Below are 24774 nucleotides of genomic sequence, written 5' to 3'. Positions count from 1 at the left end.
ACCCATCAGCTAGGCTAGTTAGTAATGCTACTGCGAATGTGGTCTATGAGCAACATCATGCGTTAGCAAACACAGTTAACTACACACGAGCACAATATAAAAACATTGCTGACATAGGCAATATGAGCTAAATTAACGTTAGCTAGCTAGCATACCCACCCAGGCGATATGACTTGTCCAAGTAGGCAACATAGGTCCTTCACCACTCCAGCTCGATCCGATTTCAGTTTCTTCTCTGGCAGCCTTTTGGGCTGTTCTGGCGGCTGAGACCCGGGCTCTTTCTCCAGCGGGATGGGAACACATAACCCCAACACCGAGTCCACATTGACGAGGGACCCTGGTTTGACTTTCCATTCCAGCAGCCGCATAGGACGCGCTGCCATTGGGCAGCGGATCTCTGCTACTTGCGCGGTGGGGCCCTGTGCTGACCCACCACGGACGGAGTCAGCGGGCTCCTCCATCGGTTTCGCGCTTCAAAACCCTTTAAACTATAAGCACAGGTCAAGCAAATATATGTATCCAAATCATGTGGAATTCGGTTTATCATAAATGATTGAAACTGCGCTAATAATAATTTTAAAAAGCAACGTGCGTTTTGAAAACAGACCGATGGTCCAGATTCTTTCGCTCTTCCCGCCAGTAAACAGGAAACACAAGACCTCAGCGACGACAGTCCGGCAGCTTCCGGTGGCTCTGATGACAGAGGACCTCTCTACTTTTAAGTCACTTAAAATACTTTGATAATGGAACACTTGGCATCCATTTGTGTTGAAATAAACGTGCCAGTTTGAGGTTCATGCATAGCATGTCAAAGAGAAGTCGAGAGTATCATGTAAACAAGATGCTAAAAAAATCAAATGGAAGATGCAACATCATGTTGTTCTGTTTTCCACTCACATTGTTTTCTTCCCCTTCAAAGCTCTGGGGATATCCCTTGATATGCTCTACCTGATATGATGTAAGATGATGTAACATATAAATCATGCATCTGCTCCTCCTGATTAGTAGAGTTGCTACCACTGACCTAAAGTCACACTAATAAGGGGCTGATCACAGTGATTCCCACGTTGATGTTAATGTAAACAGTTATAATACATATTATTCAGGCTATGCCTGTATTTTGCCGTTATCATCGAAAACAACATTGTTTAAATTCTACAGACCATATGCATACCATCTAATACCGTAAACCTGACTGTAAACAAGGTTGTGCAGAGATTGCACACTTGAATCGTTTCTGATACATGTTATGTAATTAGCCACATAAATGAATATTTTTTTACAACGTCCATTTCTGATTCAACCACAAAAATACATGCATTATTCTGTACATTTGTGATTTAAACTCAAAAAGTCATTTTAAAGTATGCTTGGGTTGATTCATTTTGATGCGAGTCAAGTGAAGAATCTTTTCACTGGAGAATCTTCGGTCACATTCGGACCATTTGTCACGTGATCAATTTCGTGCCCAATGTGTCCTTAAATCATTTGTAGCCAGTTCGGGAAATCAAGTACGATCTGAAACGGGAGGAGGCAGTTACAATCGAATAGAGGCTATACTTTTTTTTTTTTTTTTTTTTTACAATTAAATTTTTAAAAACTACATATTAGTGAAAAGAGAGCACAGTGAGTGTATAGGCTGAACATGGCGTGGGAGACCTTCAAAGCAGTGAGTTGAACTGGTTTTTAAAAATGTTATCTTTTCCTTGCTTGGTAACGTTAGGCTAACTAGTTATACTATAGTAACATAAATAGCTACACCAAATTAAAATATGCCTGTACATACCTTCTAAATCAACACCTGACATTTAACAGTTTATGCATGTATGGATTAAATGTCATAAATGACTAGGTTAAATGTATGTGTGCGCTTTGTATGTTAACGTTGCACAGTATATTGCTAACGTTACACTTTTATTTACATATACCACTAGCAAGGGTTGGTCTAGTTCCAATAACTAACGTTACTCTCTAACACACAGGAAATGCGCTTGGACATTTGATGCAATGTAGAACCTAAAGCAATGCAATGTATAACCTCCATACTAAAATCAGAGGTCGACGTACAAACTCGCTAAACGAGATCAAGAGCTCGTGTGATGTCCCTAATTTTGAGGTCGTAGTTTACCCTCCATTACTTATAAGTTGTCACGTGTTTTATTCAATGCCATGGGAAACAGGGTAGCATGAGTAATCGTGTGTGTGCGCACGTGGTCAGTGACCTGACATAGAAAGGATCTATCTATAAATCTACTACTCTGGAAACAGTTTGTCCTGTGCTAGATGGTTAAGGAAAACAACAGCCTGTTCTGGCCTATGGAGAGTGGCCTTGATGCAGAGTCCCCAACACCAGTCTCCCATGTTATTCAAGTTAACATGGTAAAATGCAGTTTGTTTTTCTCTACTTTTCTAGGGATGGTGTTTCCCAGCATGTCTACAGTGACTAGCAAAAAAAGTGGATTCGTTTTAAGTTGATGCTTCAAAGTAACACTAATTGTAGTGGTGTTTTTGTCATTCTGTAGTTAAGGTTGTGTTGGCCTCATTTGGCCCTGCTGCGAAGATGTCCCCACCCACATCCACAACTGTACAGATCCTTCAGCTCACAAAGGTACTATACTAACTACACCTTGTCTGAGACAATGGCCAAGCTCCTGTTCCTATAGCGTCTGTCAGCTTGATGTACAAGTACACTACCTAGGCAGGAAGCAGAACTTTATAGCAGTTAATCAAACACTGTAACTTTCCAGAAAGCAACATCGAAAGAAATGTACACACACTGTTGCTGAAATGCCCATGTCTTCTCCTCTCAGGCCAGGGAAGAGCCGAGGGTTGTTCAGGAAGATGTTTCTGGGTGTGGCGGTGAGTGTTCCCGCGGTGGTGGGGGTCCAGTACGCCTTTGCGGAACCTCGAGAGAGACGGAAGATGAAGATCTTGGTGAAGGGAGTCGGTCGCTTTTGTAGGTGGGTCTCATCATCCTTTTTGCATGTGGTCAAATATTTTGAATAATTTCCTTTTTGAGTTACTCAAACCATGTCCCTCTCTCTGTCCCTACAGGTCTATATATGTAGGACTCTATATCTCAGTAGATTATTGGTGGACCTCCAATGTGACGTTACGTTGCATGGACGAGGTAAGTTTGACAGAATACATATTGTTCCTCTGTCCAGGTGTTGCTGACGCATGCCAGATCTTAGAATGTCTGGATCTGTATTTTTAAGTATCCGCTAACCACATATGTTATAGTGATCTGGTGCCTGACAGCACAGTTACGTGGCCCGCAACCATTGGTTGATGCATGCAACGTCTAAGCAGGGGAACGCGACCATTATGAATTGTGACAGCCCTATGTGTCTGTGTCTGTCTGCTAAACAATGGTGTGAGTCTGAAACGATCTCTGTAGTTCAATCCCGTCTTCCCCTCTGTGTTGCCAGAGCAGCTCATCATTCGTGGCAGGGATGTCATTGTGCCACCAAAGGGCAGCAGACAGCATGGTGGAGGGAGCGGTGCAGAACGGAGGGATATATGTTAAACTTGGACAGGGACTGTGTGCTTTCAACCACCTGCTGCCTCCTGAGTACGTCAAGACACTGCATGTCCTGGAGGATAAGGCTCTTAACAGGAGATACAAGGAGGTAAGACCCGCAGTATTTTGTCTTGTCAAACATTGAGTAGTTAATGAAGCAATATGTAGTGAAAGTGATGAGGGAGCCGTGCTTATAGTTGTCATGGCTTTGAATGCCTCTTGGCCATTCATAATGCGAGGCTAGAACTGGCAATTTTATAATTTACAATGAAAAGTGTTGAGAAACACACTTACATGAAATGATCTGTCACGTTCTACCAGGTAGACTCTCTGTTCAGAGAGGACTTCAACACTACTCCAGACAGGATGTTTAAGAAGTTTGACTATGAGCCCATCGCAGCAGCCAGTCTGGCTCAGGTCCACAAGGCAGAGCTGCAGGACGGGACTCCTGTTGCTGTCAAAGTGGGTTCAGGTTAACTGCACAACACATTCAGCCACAGTTAATGGTTAACTGTGTGTGATTTACTCTGTTCACCTTGCCTGATTAAACCAAACCGAACACTTTTGTTAAACCATTCTAGATATCACTCCTTATTCTGAATATTAACCTCTCCGCCTTCTCCAGGTGCAGTACATAGACCTCAGGGATCGGTTTGACGGTGACATCAGGACTCTGGAGATCCTACTGGACGTTATAAAGTTCATGCACCCCAGCTTTGGCTTCAGATGGGTCCTCAAAGTAAGGGCTTAAACTTTTCTGCTTATTTGGCTGAAAATGCTTTTTTTGTTTTTTTTTACATCAGATAATACCCCGCAGAGCATGATTAGATAGACATGGTCCCCTAATCTAACCTAACGTTGGCATTCTCTGACGATATTAGGACTTGAAGGGGACATTGGCTCAGGAGCTGGACTTTGAGAATGAGGCCAGGAACTCTGAGAGGTGTGCAGAGGAACTAAAACACTTCAAATTTGTCATCGTGCCAAAGGTTTACTGGGACCAAACCAGCAAGGTGAGACCCAGAACTATTCACTGCTGTAAATTACAATGGCTGTGTTCAAATAGGCAGCTCATTTCAGATTCTTTTTTTTTCTCCCACTGTCTTTAGACCAATGACAGATCTTTTAACATCACTCTTTTTCAGATCTGATTGGTCAAAAGATAAATTAGTGGAGGGGAAATCAGTATTGGCCTGCCTGTCTAAACGCCTTTGATACCTTTTTGACCACTTCTGTATTATTGTACTGTAATAAACAGACCATTTCTTTAGAGAGTGTTGACTGCAGAGTTCTGTGAAGGCTGCAAAATCAACAATGTGGAAGAAATCAAAAGACAAGGACTTAGCTTGAAAGATGTGAGTACCGATCGTGACACCGTAGAGCAGCCTTTGTCTATGCTCATTAGTACTCGGATAAGCATATAAACCGTTGTTTTTTTTCAGACTGCTGAAAAGCTGATCCGTACGTTTGCAGAGCAGATATTTTACACAGGCTTCATTCACGCTGACCCTCACCCCGGAAACGGTAGGTCAGGGGCATGTTTACAGTTGTTTCTGCTGAACTCTTAACTTGTATCAGGGCAGTTTCCAAGTGCTTTTTCCAGATAACTTTTTATATAAGTCAAGTTGATAAGAAATAACTAACTATTCAACAATATTTGCTAAAAATGACTTGGTGACCTTGAGTGCATGTTCTGTACCATGTCACAGTGCTTGTGAGAAGAGGTCCAGACAAGAAGGCAGAGCTAGTACTGTTGGATCATGGTCTGTATGAATACCTCAGTGAAATGTAAGATTTAAACTATAATCATAAGCCATTTAGCAGACACTTTTATCCAAAGCAGCTCAGTGGTGTGGATACATTTTAGAACCTACAACCTTGCAATGTGATCAATCATTTTTTTTAAATAGTGCAGCTTGTATGTTATACCATCACCTAACCTTTGACCCTGTAGTGACAGAGTAGCGCTGTGTAAACTGTGGCGGTCCATAGTCCTGAGAGACGACACTGCCATGAAGAGGTACTCCAACAGCCTGGGGGTCAAAGGTGAGCGGACAACTAATATCATTATTTCAAACAGAAGTCCTATGCCTTAAACAAATCCAGTCTCACAACAGACTAATAACATGCTTACAATATCCTGATTCCTATCCAATCAGACTACTTCATCTTCTGTGAGATGCTGCTGCAGCGGCCAATCAACATGCGGGAGCTGGGCCTGTCCAACATCCTGAGTCGTGAAGAGACATCCTATATGAGGGACATGGCTGTCAATCACTTTGACAACATCATGGTCGTTCTCAAGTCCATGCCACGCCCCATGCTGCTGGTGTTTAGGAACATCAACACGGTCCGCAGCATCAACATCACACTGGGAGCTCCGGTAGACAGATACTGTGTCATGGCCAAGAGGTTAGTCGTATCAGGCTGGGAGCGCCGGTAGACAGATACTGTGTCATGGCCAAGAGGTTAGTCGTATCAGGCTGGGAGCTCCGGTAGACAGATACTGTGTCATGGCCATGAGGTTAGTCGTATCAGGCTGGGAGCTCCGGTAGACAGATACTGTGTCATGGCCATGAGGTTAGTCGTATCAGGCTGGGAGCTCCGGTAGACAGATACTGTGTCATGGCCAAGAGGTTAGTCGTATCAGGCTGGGAGCTCCGGTAGACAGATACTGTGTCATGGCCAAGAGGTTAGTCGTATCAGGCTGGGAGCTCCGGTAGACAGATACTGTGTCATGGCCATGAGGTTAGTCGTATCAGGCTGGGAGCTCCGGTAGACAGATACTGTGTCATGGCCATGAGGTTAGTCGTATCAGGCTGGGAGCTCCGGTAGACAGATTCTGTGTCATGGCCATGAGGTTAGTCGTATCAGGCTGGGAGCTCCGGTAGACAGATACTGTGTCATGGCTTAAGAGGCGAACAGACTGTTTCAAATAGTAGCAGTTGTATTTACTTACTAACCTGTTGTCCTGTCTCCAGCGCTGTGCAAGGCTGGGGGCGGCTCTGGGCAGAGAGGCCGGGAGTTCTTCCCAGGTTCAGGGTGTTCCGATGGGTGTGGACCTCCTGGGAGAGCCTCAAATTCGAGTATGCCCTGAGGTAACAAATTATCCTCAACACTATACACTCAGTAACCACCTTTCCATCTAGTTTGAGTAAAATCATACCGTATAAAACATTTATAATCATGACAGCTGTGATGGAAGTTTCGGTACAATTTTATGAATGCCGACGGTAAGATTGTGAGAAATGGCAGAAATTCCTTTATACGCAAATATAACATATCGAAGTAAACTTGGAGTCACGTGTGATAGTGTGGTCTTCCCACTACGACTGGGGAAAGCATGCAGTTTTAGGCTACAGATGAGAACTTGTGTATATCAGTGTAGTGAAACTGCACAGTGATCTTGATGCTCCTTTCCTATAAATATTGAGGGTCTTATTCTGATAACATGATGCTTGACTGCAGTTTGACAAATCCCAATATTCTCGCATTTGTCCGTAATTCCATAATGTAGACTAGCCTACCCGCACTGTATCTAAGAGCGCAAGTGTCAACACGCTTTGCCTCCAGATCTCCCTGTATTCTTCAGGGGCATGAAAACATTGCTCAATTGGTATCAAAGGACTAACGTGTGCCAGGAAAACATTCCCCACCAGCCTGTACCGTTGACACCAGGCAGGATGGGACTCATGCTGCCTATGCCAAATCCTGAAGCAACAGGACCTGGAACTTGTCAGACCAGGCAATGTTTTTCCACTCCTCAATTGTCCAGTGAGGGCGTGCCCACTGGAGCTGCTTCTTGTTTGTAGCTGATCGGAGTAGAACCTGGTGTGGTCCTCTGCTGCAGTGTGACAAGGACCAATGAGTTGTGTGTTTAGAGATGCCTTTCTGCACACCACTGTTGTAATGCGCTGTTATTTAGCGTGCACAATTCTTGCCATTCTCCTTCGACCTCAAGCAGTTTTTTGCCCACAGAACTGCCGCTGACTGGATGTTTTGTTTGTCACACCATTCTCTGGAAACCCTAGTTAGAACAGAGTTTCCCCGTACTCGGTCCTCAGGACTCCAGGGAGGGTGCACTTTCTGGTTTTTGCCCTAGCACTACACATCTGATTTCAAATAATCAAGCTTTGATCATTTGAATCAGTAGTGTTGGGGCAAAAACCAAAACATGCAGCCCTTAGGGACCTGAGGACTGAGTTTGTCTAGGGCAGCGTTTCCCAATGTTGTGCGTGAAAAGCCAAGGAGGCCCGGCAACTTCGGAGATGCTGGAACCGGTATCCCTGGCACTGATCATACCATACTGATCATACCACACTCGGTCACACACTTTGCCCACTAACAGTAACTGTCTGCTTTTATATAACAAGCCAAAGCCACGTGACTCACTGTCTGTAGGAGCAAACTATTTTCTGTACCTAATAAGCTGGCCACTGAATGCATAGCAGTAGACCCAACTGGGTAGGTCATGCTCCAGACATTACCCAAAATACATCAGCATTTTTTGTTCCTACAAGATAGCCTAAAACATTAATAATTTTCTTCCCAGGTCAGAAATGGTGACGATGCGTCTGACACGATACCTGCTATACCTGTTGTCTTACTTTAACCTCATATCGCTGGATGAGGAAGTCGACCAATACCTGAAGTAGAGGTTGAGACCCTGACCTCAGCTGCATACCTGAGACTACTGACTCCCGATTTAAAGCTCAAGAAATGCACCCCGTTTGACAGGAAGATAACGAAGTAGTTTAATATGATAGTTGTCAGTTGGGCTGCTACAATGGTGCTATGCATTTGACACATCTACAGTACATGCCAAATCTGCTTTGGCAGAATGTGTAGACTTTAAAATAGTTTTTGGACTTGTGTCTTAGTCAGGACAGGGAAAAAGCACCAAATACAGCTCCAAGCCAAAGACTTGACTCGCCAGGAGTCATGGTATTGAGGAGCACTGTCTCAATGCCTCCAAGGAATGTCAACTGGCATGACATATAAACACAATTTAATGATTATAAATGTAGAACCATTTTTGGGTGTTTTATTTGACCTCGTTCACTGGGGATGAATGATTGCAGTATGTGTAGGTAAAAAGCCTGAAGTGATTCCTTTTAGCCAAGATTCTTGCTGTTGCAATCTGACTTGAATGAGATTAAAGTCAGCCTTCTCATTAAATCTTATTAATAGCACATGTTTAGTCACATTCCAGATTTTTAAATCTTGTTGCATTACCTGGATAATAGGGCTTATAGATGCTGAGATTACTTTTACTGCAGACATGTAGTTTGGTCAAGTCAAATGTTCATCCCTTTTGGAAATATTTGGTTCACTCAAGCACCCACCTAACTGCAAAAACGAATGCTGCTGAAGAAATACCTTTTAAAATTGTATTCTACTTTAAATGAAGTGCCCTACCTCCCCTTGGAATTCTTTCTCTTGTAAATGATGTCCATGATAGATTTGCATGTTACAGGTGCAGATCTCAAATTATTTGAACATAAAAGACCAAGCTGATTAAAGCAGTGTACAATCCACTTTTTTTAATAAAGTTTACTTACAAAATATTCTGAGAAACATGTTTACGAACTCCTTATGACTGAACAAAATTGATTAAACGCATAAGTTTCCATACAGAACATAGATATCAAAAAGCATTTTCCGATGGAAGATCCTGGGTCTCACACGTAGTCAAGGATGCTGCTCTCAGAAATGAGCAGTCACCCTGTCAACCTCAAGGAGATCATCCAAGATCTGAAACGGAAAGAAATCCTTCATTCAAACATCTCATAACTAATAGTGATTTGGACCACGATTAAGATGGGGACGATGCTAGTTTTGTAGAAAACTAATAATACTCACTATATCAGAGGTGGTGCCAATCTTCTTGGCCAGCTCACTGCGCTCCATGGTGCTGAGGTACAGGTACTTGTTGAGCAGCTCTCCATCCAGAATGTTCCGCACCGCGTTCTGGAGCTGCCGCCGGTCAGCATGCAACATCCTGGAGGACAAGATCCCAAAAAATAAAAAGCCAATTGAAAGCTTAAAGTATTTAAGTGTTGCCTACTTTAGAGGCACGGGGAGAATGATGACCACAACAGTTATCAGTGACGTGTGGTAAGTTACCTGAATGCCTTGGGGTTTAACCCGGCGTGGTGTGGCAGCATGGTGGTGAGAGCATTCTGCAACATCAGCAATCTGCGGTAGGTCTTCTCCTGCATGGGTAGCAGCAACCCGATGCCGCCATCCAGAGTGGCTGTAGGGAGGGAAGAGGAGAAGAATTACTACTAAAGCTCTAAATCCATTTTTTTTAAGCTACTGACAAAATCATGTCCATCCTTCTGAGAACATACCAGGAGGAGCATTTGATCAGGTCAACTGAAGCAAGATTTAACAGACAACCCTTCACAGCTTCTTCTACTGTGTCGGTCAATACAAAATCTCAAAGTCAAAATTGTGTCCTACCAAACCATGTGATGTGCTTGTTGTCCCAGGCCAGGGTCTTTTTGGTGGCTGTGTCCAGTGCCCCTCGACAGGGCATCCTCCAGAAGGCGTTGACATGAGCTCCCACGTTGAAGTCTGCCCTCCTCAGCAGACGCATGCCCCCGAAACTCTCCTTAGCTACAGCAGGACGCAAAGTACCAGTTATGTGATCATGACATGGTGGAGCTGCAGTTTGTCATCACACATGACCTCGGCCTTTATTTGATATTGTGATGTTTGTGGGACAGTATTACCCGGTTTACGTTATCACTTACCTTCAGGCAGATACATGTACACCGATATATTCTGATCTCGGTCGGACACTGAAACAGAAAATAAGTTTACTTTGAGAGGTCTAGGCATATATAGGCTCCATTCAAAGAGTTAACCAGGATAACACTACCAGGCTAACTACCAAAGTTATATAAACCTTACCCAAGAATCCCAGCTGGTTGTTATCCACCATAAACTCTACACTGTAGACCTCCAGAGGCTTGGCGTCCTAGGGAACCAAACACAGAAACAAAACCATTAAGTCATGGGTCCCCAATTACATTCAGCCGTGGGCTGATTTTTCCTTGGTCGGGAGGCAGGAACATACACTAGTTAAATAATATGTACATTACAAATTGACCACAAGAATCCAAAACAGATATTTGACAAAAACAGAATAATTTCTAACCTTGATTACATTGGGATATGATCAGATATGCCTCTATATAAGTGAGAATACTTGGAAAAGGATTTCCTAAATTAAAATCACTTTTAGCTCATTTCCTGGTGATTTTACAGTCTTCCAAGAACAAACATGTGTAATATATACACACACACACACACACACACACAACCGTTCAAAAGTTTGGGGTCACTTAGAAGTGTCCTTGTTTTTTAAATTAAAGCAAAAGAAATTGTCCATTAAAATAACATCAAATTGATCAGAAATACAGTGTAGACATTGTTAATGTTGTAAATGACTATTGTAGCTGGAAACGTCAGATTTTTTTATGGAATATCTACATAGGCGTACAGAGACCCATTATCAGCAACAATCACTCATGTGTTCCAATGGCACGTTGTGTTAGCTCATCCAAGTTTATCATTTTAAAAGGCTAATTGATCATTAGAAAACCCCTTTGCAATTGTTATCATAGCTGAAAACTGTTGTTCTAATTAAAAGAAGCAATAAAACTGGCCTTCTTTAGACTAGTTGAGTATCTGGAACATCATTTGTGGGTTCGATTACAGGCTCAAAATGGCCAGAAACAAATAACTTTCTTCTGAAACTCAGTCTATTCTTCTGAGAAATGAAGGCTATTCCATGCGAGAAATTGCCAAGAAACATGAAGATCTGGTACAATGCTGTGTACTACTCCCTTCACAGAACAGCGCAAACTGGCTCTAACCAGAATTGAAAGAGGAGTGGGAGGCCCCGGTGCACAGCTGAGCAAGAGGACAAGTACATTAGCGTGTCTAGTTTGAGAAACAGATGACCTCGCAAGCCCTCAACTGGCAGCTTCATTAAATAGTACCCGCAAAACACCAGTCTCAACATCAACAGTGAAGAGGTGACTCCGGGATGCTGTCCTTTGTCCAGTGTGGGTTATTTTGCCCATTTTAATATTTTCTTTTTATTGGCCAGTCTGAGATATGGCTTTTTATTTGCAACTCTGTCTAGAAGGCCAGCATCCCGGAGTCGCCTCTTCACTGTTGACGTTGAGACTGGTGTTTTGCGGGTACTATTTAATGAAGCTGCCAGTTGAGGACTTGCGAGACGTCTGTTTCTCAACCTAGACACTAATGTACTTGTCCTCTTACTCAGTTGTGCCGGTTAGTGCTGTTCTGTGAAGGGAGTAGTACACAGCGTTGTACGAGATCTTCAGTTTCTTGGCAATTTCTCGCATGGAATAGCCTTCATTTCTCAGAACAAGAATAGAATGACGAGTATGAAGAAACAAATAACTTTCTGTACATTTTGAGCCTGTAATCGAACCCACAATTACTGATGCTCCAGATAGAGTGATGGTTGCTGATAATGGGCCTCTGTACATGAATGTACATAATCCATTTTTTTTTAAATCAGCTGTTTCCAGCTACAATAGTCATTTACAAGATTATCAATGTCTACACTGTATTTCTGATCAATTTGATGTTATTTTAAAAATGGACTATATATATATATATATATATATATATATATACATACATACATACATATGTACATACACACACACACAAGTTGGAGTCATTAAAACTTGTTTTTCAACCACTCCACAAATTTCTTGTTAACAAACTATAGTTTTGGCAAGTCGGTTAGGACATCTACTTTGTGCATGACAAGTCATTTTTCCAACAATTGTTTACAGACATATCACTGTATCACAATCACAGAAGTTTACATGCACTAAGTTGACTGTGCCTGTAAACAGCTTGGAAAATTCCAGAAAATGATGTCATGGCTTTAGAAGCTTCTGATAGGCTAATTGACATCATTTGAGTCAATTGGAGGTGTACCTGTGGCTGTATTTCAAGGCCTACCTTCAAACTCGGTGTCTCTTTACTTGACATCATAAGAAAAAAATCAAAAGAATTCAGCCAAGACCCCAGAAGAAAATATTGTAGACCTTCACAAGTCTTTCCAAACGCTTGAAGGTATCACACACACAAGCCTAAGATCACAATATGCAATGCCAAGTGTCGGCTGGAGTAGCGTAAAGCTTGTCGACATTGGACTTGGAAACGCAGTCTCTGTAGTATTGAATCGCGCTTCACCATCTGACAGTCCGACAGACGAATTTTGGTTTGGCGGAATCCAGGAGAACGCTTCTTGACCGAATGCATAGTGCCAACTGTAAGTTTGGTTAAATGGTCTGGGATTTTTCATGGTTTGGGCTAGGCCTCTTAGTTCCAGTGAAGAGAAATATTAACGCTACAGCATACAATGACATTCTAGACAATTCTGTGCCTCCAACTTTGTGGCAACAGTTTGGGGAAGACCTTTCCTGTTTCAGCATGACAATGCCCCCGTGCACAAAGCGAGATCCATACAGAAATGGCTTGTTGAGATCGTTGTGGAAAAACTTCACTGGCCTCAACCCCATTGAACACCTTTGGGATGAATTGGAATGCCGACTGCAAGCCAGGCCTAATCGCCCAGCATCAGTGCCCAACCTCACTAATGCTCGTGGCTGAATGGAAGCAAGTCCCCGCAGCATTGTCCCAACATCTAGTGGAAAGCCTTCCCAGAAGAGTGGAGCAGCAAAGGGGGGACCAACTCAAATTACCCATGGGCCGAATTTAGCCTAATGAGGAACCCTGCATTAAGAGAAGAGTCCCTTAAGACTCAGAACACTGGCATGAAGAACGGCCCTGATCATTTAATCATCCCCTCCAGGACAGCACTGCTCTCGAAGATAAACTCGACACAAAAAACGCTGGGATCCCACAGGGGAACAAAGACAGTGCTTTCTTTCATCCATGTTCAGAACCCTCATCGGGGATATAGTTAAATCCATAAACAACAAACTAACATAGAACAAAACCACTCAGAGAATGATCATCAGAGAGTCAGAAGATGGTAAATCACGTGCCACTTAAACACAATACTTTGAAGTTGGTTTGACATCTCCCCTGTGTTACTACTTAAGTAGTCCTGTAGCCTTGCTGTCTTACCCTGCTAATTAGCGAAAGAGTCTTACTCTCAGGCTGGTATCTGAGCAGAGAGATGCTCTTCATGACGTCAGCTGCCACGATAAAGTTCTTGATGCTAAACATCTGGTGGATGTAAAGCTGGGTGTCAATGAAGGCCATGCCTGTCAGGTCGTTGTCCTTCAGACTCCACAGAAAAATCTAGACAGAGAGGAGAATAGACAGATGCATCGATCACAACCAGGACTTTGTCTCAGGGTTACAGGAGAGATGGTTGACATACTGTACTTGTGCTCCTTAAAAGGGCTTTCTGACCAGTTCTTATAATAAATGGCTAATTCAATATAAAAAAAATACACTCAAGTGCAACATGGTGGCCACACAATGAAAACAATGTCAATCGGAACAGAATTATATTGAGAGGTGGGTGGGAAATAGATCTAGATTGGGATATCTGTAGCGGTATAATCAGAAGGTGGGTCTGTCACCTTCTGTCCGATGGCAGAGACCAAGTATCCGCTGCAGTGACACAGAGCTGTGACCGGTCCCTTCTGCTCCTTCTCATACAGAACCTTGAATTTGTTCTTCGTCAGGGGCTGACCAGGTTCCGGGACAACCTCAATCACATCCAGGATCAGTATCTGGACAACAGTAGAGAGAAATAAGTCCACACTAAAATCAACATCATGAATTCAAAAGGCATCATCTGTCTGTCGGACTCCATAATAGGTCCTGAGTTTCCTGACTAGGACAAACTCTGGACCCTACTTTAGACTATAACTTACAGCACATAACTAGGGCCCAAAAGATATTCCTGGCTCTAGTCAGTAGTCAGAGTAGTTTTGGTGACTCACCCGGCCCCTACAGGTGACCTCCTCCCCCTGCATGAGACAAGTACCAGCAGCTATGTATCCCTTCAGCCCAGACACCGTCTCTTGACTCCTCAACGCCACAGTCTTCATACACGTCACATGTTCCCACTCCTCCAGGTCAATTCTTGCAAATATCAGAGAGAGGGAGGTCAGAACAGACGCCCACTAATACGCCCTAGATGCTTAAATATAAAATATATCTATATCAATATGCATCAGCTCTATAATGAACATCCCTCATGTTAGAGGCCACGCTGCAGTAGCTACAGTTGTTACCGTGTGTTAGGGATGGCCTCCCAGCTGACAGGAGATATGAGCTGAATGGAGAAATTCTCCTGCTGAGGAGGAATGTAGCGCTCGTCTGAAGAGACACACAACACAAAGGAATTTTAATGGCGGAAGAATGAGCGAAGTATTAAGCCAATGAGAAAGTGATGTGAACGTCATGGAGACTAATGCATATACTGGTCCCACCTCTGTCTATGGTCTCAAACTCCTTCTCCTCTCCGGTCATTCTGGGGATGCGAGTGCAGGGGTCCTTCACACTGGTGCACACTGCATACACCTTGGACTCCACATGGTAGGACACATAGTGAACCGTACACCTCAGAGGAATCTTCCTGACTGGCCAGGGGGCGTCATACGACAGATACGTGGGTAGAACACTGATCCTCAGCTCACCCTGCTTATTGAAGTAGAGGAAGCCTTTGGGACAGTTGATGTTGTGGAAGGGGGAGAAGGACTCGATTGGTCCATCGATTGTCATGGGGTGGAGCCTCAACGCTCCTCGTGATGTCACCAGCATCCAGTGAGGGGAGGGGCCACATATGAACACCTGACACACAAACAAGGAAACATCATGAGAACCTACAGAACTACAGTATAGATATATAAAGTCTGTGCAGACAGCAGTACCTCTCCTTCAAGATGTTTCCGGCAGGGAACCTGAGTATCTAAAAGCGTACCCTTTGTTACCCATGATGTAGATATAGTCCTGTAGGAAGAGAACCTCTTACCCCAGAGTAACCGGAGATGTCCTCAAAGTATCTGAACCTGGCCACACGACCTTTGACCACCGCTGGCCCCTCCTCGCTGGGACCAGCCTGACCTTCAGCCTTCTTATCTTTCTTCACCTTTGACTTCTTCTCCCGGAAGTTGATGTTGTGGGGCATCTGAGAAGAGACAGGAGAACAGTTGGAAGACATAAAATGCCCATTCAACACTGATAATTTAAGACTGGTTTCCTAGACACAGATTAAGCTTAGTCCTAAAAAGCTTGTCCAATGGCCTTGCTCTTCTTACCTTCTTGAAGCGGACCTTCAGGTTGCTCTGAGCCTGCTGCTGGTCATATGGGAATGCTTCATAGATCAGAAGCTCCTGTTCAACATGGACCTGGGAAAGAAACGCAACATAAAACCTCAGATCTATCTAAAGCAATTTCCCAAATTGAGATCAATTAAGTACCACTGCTACATATTCTGGTGTTGTCATCCTACTTTAATACCTTTACTGAAAACTCACCAGGAGGTAGGGTCTGCAGTGGTTGTTGCCGAGCGACACCAGGGCCACTTCTTTGACCAATGGGATCTCTCCCTGTCGTGTCACTTCCTCCTTTTTCCCCTCCCCCTGGGCTGCCGATTGGCCGGCGGAGCTGTCAACCAACACTCTCTGGCCAACAGGGAAGTTTTTGACCAGGAACACCAGTCTCCAGTCAGGTAGCTGGTAGATCTAGAGAACAGGAGGAAGTTGTTTTACTATCAGCTCTGTCCTGTAGAAAATGTTCACCTGTCGGTTGTGGTGACACTCGTTGCTATGGCCACTGAGTTCTTGTGAATTTCTGAACATAAGTTTAAAGTCCCCAGGCTTTTATCCAACCTCTAAATGGTACCATAGTATAAATGTTGGCATTAAACAGTATTAGAATTGTAACAGCTATGTAAATTAAGTCAACTAAATGATTATGATACAATACAAAAAGTGTATTGATACAGCTATTTCTAAAATTGTGCTGATAAAATAGAGACATTGATCCTAACCTCCATGACGCCGTTCTCGCGGACCATCATGCACCAGTGTGTCGGTTCAGCTCGTCCCGACCTCCCCTCGGACCCCCCACCCAGGGCCCCAGAGGGGTGGTAGCCAGGGTGGGACTCGTCCTTGGTGGGGGTGATGCCTGCTGGGTTACAGTCTCCATATAACATCTCCTCCTCATCATCCACCGTGTTACTAAAGAGGAGACATGGAAGACAGAGCTGTACTAATCAACTCTGAGGTGACCGTGCTTCCACTGTCTAAAGAAATGAGGTGCAGCCCAAAAACGTAGTGTCCATGGGGACAGCTGGCATAGCTTTCATTCTTCAGTTCAAAACAATCTACTTTATTCAAAAACATCCTACCTGAGGTCCTATATGATTGGCTCCTACCTGAGATCCTGCATGATGGTCTCAGTCTCTGATTGGCTGTTGAACATGGTGTCTTGATCCTTGGTGTGAGAGGTCTGCTTGTTCTCTGTGGTGAACATCCCGCTGACGTCACGGAACGTACACAGCGTAATCACTCGGGGTTGCTGCACGGGGAGACAGAGAGAGTCACCGGTCTGAGAGTCTTATTTTTTCACTCATTCATCAGGTTGTAGTACTGCCTGGCTTAGTTGTACAGTACAGGATATGACCGTGACTCACAGCAGCTATCTGTGGTTTCTGCAGGGCCAGCCGGTGGGTCTTGCCCATGTAGGAGTCGGTCTTCAGGACGAACATGGTGACCACTCCGTCTGCCGTCATGATGACCACATAGGGGTCCGCTACGGAGCACTGCACTATGGGAGAACCCAGGTCCACCGGGATGAAGTGCAGCTGCGTCACTGGAAGGAACATCAATCAATCAAATGTATTTCTGAAACCATTTTTACAGTAACAGTTGTCACAAAGTGCTTTCCAGTCAGTGAAAGAGTACAAGTGAGAGGTAGGGACACAGAGTATTAGGGATTATTTTATTAAAAGATGTACAGATCTCTCTACCTCCTTCCAGTAGCCGTATGCCCATGGGGGAGACCTGGATGATGTATTTGTTGTCTCCGATGTTCCCAGCGAACACAGTGGGCCCCTGGGTGGCAAAACCACTGGTGTCCAGCTCCATGATCTCCTGGCCCGTCTGCAGGATCTAGAGAACCACACAGGAGGGGTTCCAGTTACCTCAATCATTACCCTTAATCAACATTACACACTCAATCTAAACATGCTGGAGCTCTGTAGTGGAGGAAAAAGCTCCCTTTCAGACTGCTGTGTAGAGCAGAGTGTGTCTAGGGGTGCAGTGTGTACTGTACTGTGTAGAGATGAGGTGGGAGGTGTACCATGGTGGAGTCCTCTCTGCTGAGAATCAGGAAGCCATGTTTTTTCTTGTCGCCCTCCACTGGCGCAGGCGCAGGCTTCTCCTCTGCCTCCTCTTCCTCAGGGGTCTCACCCTCTTCCTCCGTTGCTGGAGGCTTGTCTTTCTTCTTGCCTTTCTCCTTCATCTCATTGGGGATGACAGTCCACATGTCATGGCAACCTGGCAGCTCAAAGGTGGTGACCACCTGGGGACGGATGCTCCTCTGGACGGGGCCACACAAAACAGTCATCAATAGTCGCAGAACAATGGCCAGATGGGAAAAACTGAATCATCAACTCCCATAGATGACTCTGAAAATAGCAGCTCTTCACATTGTTTTCCGGTAGCTACTTCTAACGCGCCACAAACAATCAGTGGTCTTTCTCTGTAGCACAGTCACTGAACCTGAGGTAGATAGGCCTCACCACCACAGGTCTTAGCACAGTGCAGCGACACACACGCACAGAAATACAGAGACCGGTTGAGGAGAGTATTTACCTGAAGCACGGATAGACCCCCGTTCTTCCCAAAACCAGAACACACCACTATCTCCAGGTCAGGCTCTGGGTTGGTCTGGAACTGTGGACACAGAAACACCAGAGACAAGTCTTAGTGCATCTTACTGTTAGCATAGCAAGGGCTTGAGAAAATAACTTGGTACAGGTATTGGATATTAAATCAGTGCTTTCACAAATACAACACAACCATGATGGACATCATGACTGGAGGTTAGAAACCTCTTTTGTGAATTAAAAGTACCTCTTCGGAGAGGAAGGCTGGCTCCCCCATGGACGCACCAGCACATGGTCCGATGTTCAATATGCTGTCACACACCTGGAGGAAAATATAGGAAAACCATATTGTAAAGACTGCAATAATCAAGACTAGAATATGAATAATGAACTGATAGAGCTTCTACTGGGGTAACAAGGGGTCCTACCTCAAAGGAGTAGGTGGCCAACTGAGTGCCAGACGCCACTTCGCTCCCGTACACCTCAATTTCATCCACCTCATCAGGCAGTTGGTTCTTACCTTACCATAGAGGACATGGGAGGAAACACATTATTTATAAATATAAAAACATTATAGGTGACCATATCACCTCAGTTAGTTCCATACATATGTAAAGGGTAATATGCAAGACACAACCAAGACATTGTAATACATAGCCTAGTGGTTAGAGCGTTGGGCCAGTAACCGAAAGGTTGCTAGATCGAATCCCCGAGCTGACAAGGTAAAGATCTGTCGTTCTGCCCCTGAACAAGGCAGTTAAACCCACTGTTCCTAGGCCATCATTACAAATAAGAATTGGTTCTTAACTGACTTGCTTAGTTAAATAAATAAAACACAACAACTGTCCAAATACCTGTCAAGTTGGTAGAGGAATCAATTCTCTTCTTTTTACTGGGAGGTTCCTCCTGGAATGATCAAATTCAAGTTAATTCTGCAACTTATATCAGAATACAGACATAGAAATGTGTATCAGCAACTCATTTAGCATTTCTGTTTACAAAATGGACACTGGGCCGGTAGGTAGCCTAGCGGTTAGATCGTTGGACTAGCAACTGAAAGAACACTGGCTCGAACACCCGTGACGGATTTCTTTACCTGTCGATGTGCCCTTGAGCAAAGCACTTAACCTTGATTTGCTCCAGGGCCACTGTACTACAATGGCTGACACTGTAAAACAACACATTTCACTGCACCTATCCAGTGTGTGTGACAATAAAACATATTTTTTCAGGGGTGAACTATAATATGCGACATCATCACATATTAAGTGGCATATTTCCACATCTGCTAGTCAAAGACCAGTCACAACAGCAGTTGAAGTGCTAAAAATCTGTTTATACGTGGAACACGAGTACAGAAGAAGGGCAGCGACTGCTACTTGTTTTTGAAACATCCTCTTTTGGCGACATTTTGAAGCTCAATTTGATCAACTTTGCCTTGACTAGAATTTAAAAAATCTATGGAATCTTTACATTTTTGACAGAATCACTCACAGCAATATGCCACAGGGACCAGACTGAGGAGAATATCTACATAGGAGCTAAAATCAAACCAACTCACCTGCTTCTCCTCATCGGTCTCCTCTTCCTTCCCTTTGTCCTCCTCCACTGGTGGTTTCTCTGGATTCTCCTGGTACTTCTCTGTGTATTTCAGCAAGAGGCTGTTTCCCAGCCGGGACCCCAGGAACAGATACCCAGGCTCCATGGTCATCATCTGGGGAGGAGAAGAGACAGGGGCGAGGAGGATGAGAAGAGACAGGGGCGAGGAGGAGGAGAAGAGACAGGGGCGAGGAGGAGGAGAAGAGACAGGGGCGAGGAGGAAGAGAAGAGACAGGGGCGAGGAGGAAGAGAAGAGACAGGGGCGAGGAGGAGGAGGAGAGACAGGGGCGAGGAGGAGGAGGAGAGACAGGGGCGAGGAGGATGAGGAGAGACAGGGGCGAGGAGGATGAGGAGAGACAGGGGCGAGGAGGATGAGAAGAGACAGGGGCGAGGAGGATGAGAAGAGACAGGGGCGAGGAGGATGAGAAGAGACAGGGGCGAGGAGGATGAAAAGAGACAGGGGCGAGGAGGATGAAAAGAGACAGGGGCGAGGAGGAGGAGAAGAGACAGGGGCGAGAGGTGGGGAACCTCTATACTTCCACAGCTCCTCTATGACCAGTTCTTTCTTGGCCAACCATTGACAGCAGACTGAGAATATCACTGCACTGCATTCTTTACACCTAAGTGAGTCTGTGTGTGTATATATCACCCCTTCTATGCCAACAACTCTCTCTCTCTCTCTTCCCAGCTACTGTATCCTACTTACACATGTGGTGAGGACACTGGCAGCAGCCTTGTCAAAGTGGAAGGCCCGGACACTTCTCATGCCATCAGTGATCAGGGTCAACACATAGCTGAGGAGAGAAGACAGGCACAGTCAAAGCTGACTCTTACAAGGTTATGAAAAAATACAACGCCATAACTAGCTGTTGCTACACAATGCAGTTATTGCTACTATGCCACACCAATTTGAGGGAACAAAAAATTGCTTTAACACGGTCTAATAAAGCAGTTATGGCTAATAAATATACACTGAACAAAAATATCAAAAATGCAACATGTAAAGTGTTGGTCCCATGAACTGAAAAAAAGATCCCAGAAATGTTCCATCTGCACAAAAAGCTTACTTCTCTCAAATTGTGCACAAATGTGTTTTCATCCGTTAGTGAACATTTCTCCTTTGCCAAGATAATCCATCCACCTGACAGGTGTGGCATATCAAGAAGCTGATTAAACAGCATGATCATTACACAGGTGCACCTTGTGCTGGGGACAATAAAAGGCCACTCTAAAATGTGCAGTTGTGTCACACAACACAATAGGGCCTAATTTATTTATTTTAATTGACTAATTTCCTTATATGAACTGCAACTCAGTAAAACCTTTGAAATTGTTGCACGTTGCGTTAATTTTTTTGTTCAGCATACATAGCTAATAAATTCCATCACAACTGTTGTGGGCTCTACTCACATCTCTCCTCCCTTTAGAGAGATGACCATCTTATCAGAGCCGATGAAGGTGGACTGGGAACAATCTAGTGTGATCTTCACCTCCTCCTGTATACCTGAAACACCAACACACACGATTTATCAGCCTTATTAGAATACATAACAAAGGCTCTTACATGCTTACAACATGTTATAACGCTTTATATCTGCAGGTATATTGCAGTGTAAGTGTTACCAGATTACTTCCCTACTTCCCTATAAATGTCTTAGGAATATTAAATAGGCTAAGTGGCTTTCTTTTCTATATGCAGGGTGAGCTTGAGAACACTGATGTATGTGTGCTATTGTCCTGTCAGTACTTACGCAGGGGGAAAGCGGTGGTCCCAGTGGTCTGTGTGTTGAGTGACACTCCATATGGAGGAACACTCTGGTTGAGGTATAACAGGGAGTTGACAGCAAACACCACCACACCACCTAGAAACAATGGGAATAAATTCACAATCTGAGTCATGATATTATCTAGAAACTGATCATACAAGTCTCTTCATATGTAACTCAGAAAATAAGAACCCATAAATGGAGTGAGTGATTACCAATGGGCTTGGGCACAGCCATGACCTGTGTGCAGTCAAAGGGCAGGTTGCTGAGGGACCAGATGACAGGGTGAACCTTCTGCATGATGTTGAGAGAGATGGCTACGATACTGCAGGTGTCCTGTCTCACTGCTACACGCCTGGAGGAGGAGGACATGGTCAGACTAGAGCTGCACACCACAATATTACCAGTCATAAACAGGTCTGAACAAGACATGACTAAGTTCCTAGCCTTCTTCATGTTAACTCATCAGCAGACTTTTGTTTAGGGGGGGGCGGTCTCAGACAGACAGACAGAACAGAGAGGAAGACAGGTGCCGTTGTGGTGTACTGACCCAGGCCACGTCTGGTTGGGCTCATACAGGATGAGCAGTGTGGGTTCATAGTAACCGTGGAGGAACTTCATATCGACAATGTTCAGAAGCTTCTCATCCAGCTCACGGACATCTATGATGTAGCTGGGAAGAAAGCTGGACTTGGGCCTTAAATCAGTGGTAAAATAAAACATGAGTCAAGATGACTGATAAGAAATCATCAAATGCAAAACCCCTCAAAGAACAATTACTACAACTCAAGAGTGCAGTCTATGGGTATCCTAAATATCACTACGAGGTGCTATGATTTTAGGACTCTCTGGAAAAACAGTGGCAAATGTTACTGAGTGGTCTATCCTAACTAAATAAATAAAATGATGAAATGAAATATGTCTACATACCCTTCCACTACTCCCTCCTGTTCGTCAGTAAGCGTGTCCTTTCTGAATGGCAGCACCACCAGCTGGGTGCCATACACCAGCATCACAGCACAGCGGTTCTCTGGGTCCACACGGACCATGGGGATGTGCAGGTTCTGGACAAACCCATCCTGGAGATAGAACAATTATGGAATAAGATACAACTTTTGCATATATGCTCATCTTAATAGTAATTTGCAGATTATGTCTTTGAATGTTTTTCAAGCACAGTTAATTTCCTCTTACCCTCAGCTCTGGCTCCTCAAAGAAGTGAAGTGAGAGAGTCTTCAGATCATGTGTTCCTGGATCATACTCCACCACTGACAGCTGGAGTAAACAAAACCAGGACACTGTAAACAGCAGTCAGAGACATTTTCTAGGACAGGTTGCTTGCACCTGTCCTAGCTACTGCCACATGGTAATTGATAACATTGAAATAGAAAGAATAAGTAGGCTAAAGAAACGTGGAAAATGAAAGTTGTGAGTTTAGGATTAGTAAAACAATCAATCTAGACCTTTCAGGTACCTTAGCATCTTTGAAGCTGAGCAGGAGAGCATCCCTGTTGGCTCCTACCAGCTGAACAGAGGCCATGGACATGACGTTACCAAACAGGGAGAAACAAGCCACCTGCTCAAGCTTCTCCTTACGACTCTTGACATCTGCAGAGGACAAGGAAAAGATCAAGAATGTGTCAAAGAAGAAAGCAGATGTCAGAAACAGTCCGTCAGAGACTAACGTTGGCACGTGCATGTCTGAGGAAGGCTGACAACATAATAATAGCATACAGTGTGGTTCACTAGTCTCTCTAGAGTCTAGACAGACAGGTTGCCTCCCACAATGTTACCAATGTTCCAACATAGTATAGTGCTTTTTCCAAAGGTCTGGGATTAGCTGCTCATTCACCAGAACGTTGCTAGATTGCAAGGCAGTTTTGGACATACCTGGTGATTTGTCTGTCTTTGAAGCATTCTGAAATATGAAGACAAATATGTAAATAAATAAACTGGATGTCATGAAGGAAAAAACATACTCCCCACGACCCGTAGCTACAATTTATTGTACTTTTGATCAGTGATTGAGGAACGAAAGACGACCACGGCTAAAAGCTACTTTACCTCCACATCGTGAATGATCCTGTAGACGTAAAGCTGAGATGTTCCAGCGACGACCAGGTTCTTCTCCTCGTTGGAGATGAAGTTGCAGTAGACAGAAAACTCGATGGCGGTGGGGGAGTGGGCTTGGCGGTACACGGCATACATCCTGCAAGTAGCACACCCTAAGCACCTTAACGTTACACCAGAGTTAATAACTACATATGAATCTGAATACGCATTATATTAGAAGACACGTCTAAGGATTTACACCAGTACTACTTAAGTTAGAAAAAAATATATATAAGTTAGTTAATACGTTGCACACTGTAGCTAAACATATTGGTGTCAGGCTTAAATACAATCCAGGGTTGATTGTTAGCAAGCTAGCTAGCACAGTAGCTAGCTGGTCAATTATGTTTTAGCTGGCTCGCCTGTCTGCGAACGTTACTTGCCTGGCTCGTTGCGGGACGAAGCAAATGTAACTTTATTTGGGAGAATACTAGCTATATTATTTTTTCCATTTAGTTTGGTAGCTAGCTGAAGAGTTTTAAAATAACGCTAGCTAGTTGGAATAGCCGTTTGGCTCACTTGCCAATAACCACTAGCGTCGGTTAGCTGGATAGCTTGCTTGCTAACGTGCTTCAAGCAGCTGTTCAAATGTATCACATATAAACCTACCTATTACGAACAAGCTACAATAGTTTCCAGTTTGGGTCTTGCCTTTCTCACTTTTATTGCAGCATAATTCAGTTCACAAAAATAATAGTGTGGTTAAGCAATGACTGTAGCTATACATTTATTAAAAGTTGAAATGATTTTCATTCAAACATTTCCCAGGCTGCCATTCGACCAAATGCGCAGCTAAACTGAATTCGTCAAGAAAAAGCAAACACGCAATAATAGTTCCCATCTTCATTGAAAGAATATGTGTACGATTCAAATCTCACCCTTGTTGCAGTTGTGTG

The 24774-nt window shown here is 44.0% G+C and overlaps 3 protein-coding genes across 7 annotated transcripts in view; 1 reads left to right on the top strand and 2 right to left on the bottom strand.

The window, feature by feature from the left end:
- The window catches only part of LOC110488200 (RNA polymerase II subunit A C-terminal domain phosphatase), a 142788-nt gene extending 141847 nt beyond the window's left edge, over window positions 1-941 (bottom strand). Inside the window, exon 1 of the mRNA XM_021560310.3 lies at window positions 160-941. Within this exon, the coding sequence (XP_021415985.2) occupies window positions 160-461 (302 nt within the window). The 5' untranslated portion in view covers window positions 462-941. The remainder of the gene's footprint in view (window positions 1-159) is intronic.
- Window positions 634-9100, top strand: LOC110488201 (putative aarF domain-containing protein kinase 5). Of its 2 annotated transcripts, none has more exons than XM_090227944.1 (15): window positions 634-1669; window positions 2523-2608; window positions 2811-2960; window positions 3055-3130; window positions 3437-3632; window positions 3845-3985; window positions 4149-4262; window positions 4405-4536; window positions 4795-4878; window positions 4966-5047; window positions 5233-5311; window positions 5478-5569; window positions 5683-5935; window positions 6505-6621; window positions 8076-9100. In XM_090227944.1, the coding sequence occupies exons 5-15, from the start codon at window positions 3456-3458 to the stop codon at window positions 8176-8178; spliced, it is 1374 nt and encodes a 457-aa protein (XP_090084070.1). In that variant the 5' UTR covers window positions 634-1669; window positions 2523-2608; window positions 2811-2960; window positions 3055-3130; window positions 3437-3455; the 3' UTR covers window positions 8179-9100. The 2 variants fall into 2 exon arrangements, with proteins under 2 accessions (XP_090084070.1, XP_021415988.3); XM_021560313.3 differs by having other exon boundaries at window positions 1409-1669; window positions 3432-3632.
- On the bottom strand, window positions 9055-24740 carry LOC110488198 (cleavage and polyadenylation specificity factor subunit 1). Of its 4 annotated transcripts, none has more exons than XM_036971195.2 (35): window positions 24488-24740; window positions 23831-23999; window positions 23657-23684; window positions 23241-23374; window positions 22961-23041; window positions 22697-22845; window positions 22317-22463; window positions 21982-22121; window positions 21752-21862; window positions 21411-21504; window positions 20707-20794; window positions 19963-20115; window positions 19256-19307; window positions 18830-18921; window positions 18649-18723; window positions 18388-18468; window positions 17873-18112; window positions 17541-17682; window positions 17205-17383; window positions 16947-17089; window positions 16560-16749; window positions 16045-16251; window positions 15826-15915; window positions 15540-15695; window positions 14998-15358; window positions 14800-14884; window positions 14506-14647; window positions 14140-14292; window positions 13676-13852; window positions 10442-10508; window positions 10282-10329; window positions 9989-10144; window positions 9650-9779; window positions 9386-9524; window positions 9055-9277 (listed from the first exon to the last, which is right to left on the bottom strand). In XM_036971195.2, the coding sequence occupies exons 2-35, from the start codon at window positions 23972-23974 to the stop codon at window positions 9230-9232; spliced, it is 4422 nt and encodes a 1473-aa protein (XP_036827090.1). In that variant the 5' UTR covers window positions 23975-23999; window positions 24488-24740; the 3' UTR covers window positions 9055-9229. The 4 variants fall into 4 exon arrangements, with proteins under 4 accessions (XP_036827090.1, XP_090084068.1, XP_036827093.1 ...); XM_090227942.1 differs by having other exon boundaries at window positions 15205-15358; XM_036971198.2 differs by having other exon boundaries at window positions 23831-23975; window positions 24488-24726.
- Between the last annotated feature and the right edge of the window lie 34 nt (window positions 24741-24774).

This window comes from Oncorhynchus mykiss, chromosome 30 (genome assembly GCF_057628025.1).
Source record: "Oncorhynchus mykiss isolate SJ-2025 chromosome 30, ASM5762802v1, whole genome shotgun sequence".
NCBI classification, from domain to species: Eukaryota; Metazoa; Chordata; class Actinopteri; order Salmoniformes; family Salmonidae; genus Oncorhynchus; species Oncorhynchus mykiss.
The sequence above is the reverse complement of the archived record's forward strand: the minus strand, read 5'-3'. Positions and strand labels throughout refer to the sequence as shown.

Excerpts from the sequence above, each read along its gene's own strand:
- LOC110488201 (XM_021560313.3), top strand. The coding sequence starts at position 1,646 with ATGGCGTGGGAGACCTTCAAAGCA. Across the intron at positions 3,131-3,431 it reads CGTTACGTTGCATGGACGAG|AGCAGCTCATCATTCGTGGC; the intron begins GTAAGTTTGACA and ends CTGTGTTGCCAG. Across the intron at positions 5,570-5,682 it reads CAACAGCCTGGGGGTCAAAG|ACTACTTCATCTTCTGTGAG; the intron begins GTGAGCGGACAA and ends CTATCCAATCAG.
- LOC110488198 (XM_036971195.2), bottom strand. The coding sequence starts at position 23,974 with ATGTATGCCGTGTACCGCCAAGCCCACTCCCCCACCGCCATCGAGTTT. Across the intron at positions 18,469-18,648 it reads CAGCCTTCCTCTCCGAAGAG|TTCCAGACCAACCCAGAGCC; the intron begins GTACTTTTAATT and ends CTGTGTCCACAG. Across the intron at positions 17,683-17,872 it reads GCAGAGAGGACTCCACCATG|ATCCTGCAGACGGGCCAGGA; the intron begins GTACACCTCCCA and ends GTGGTTCTCTAG.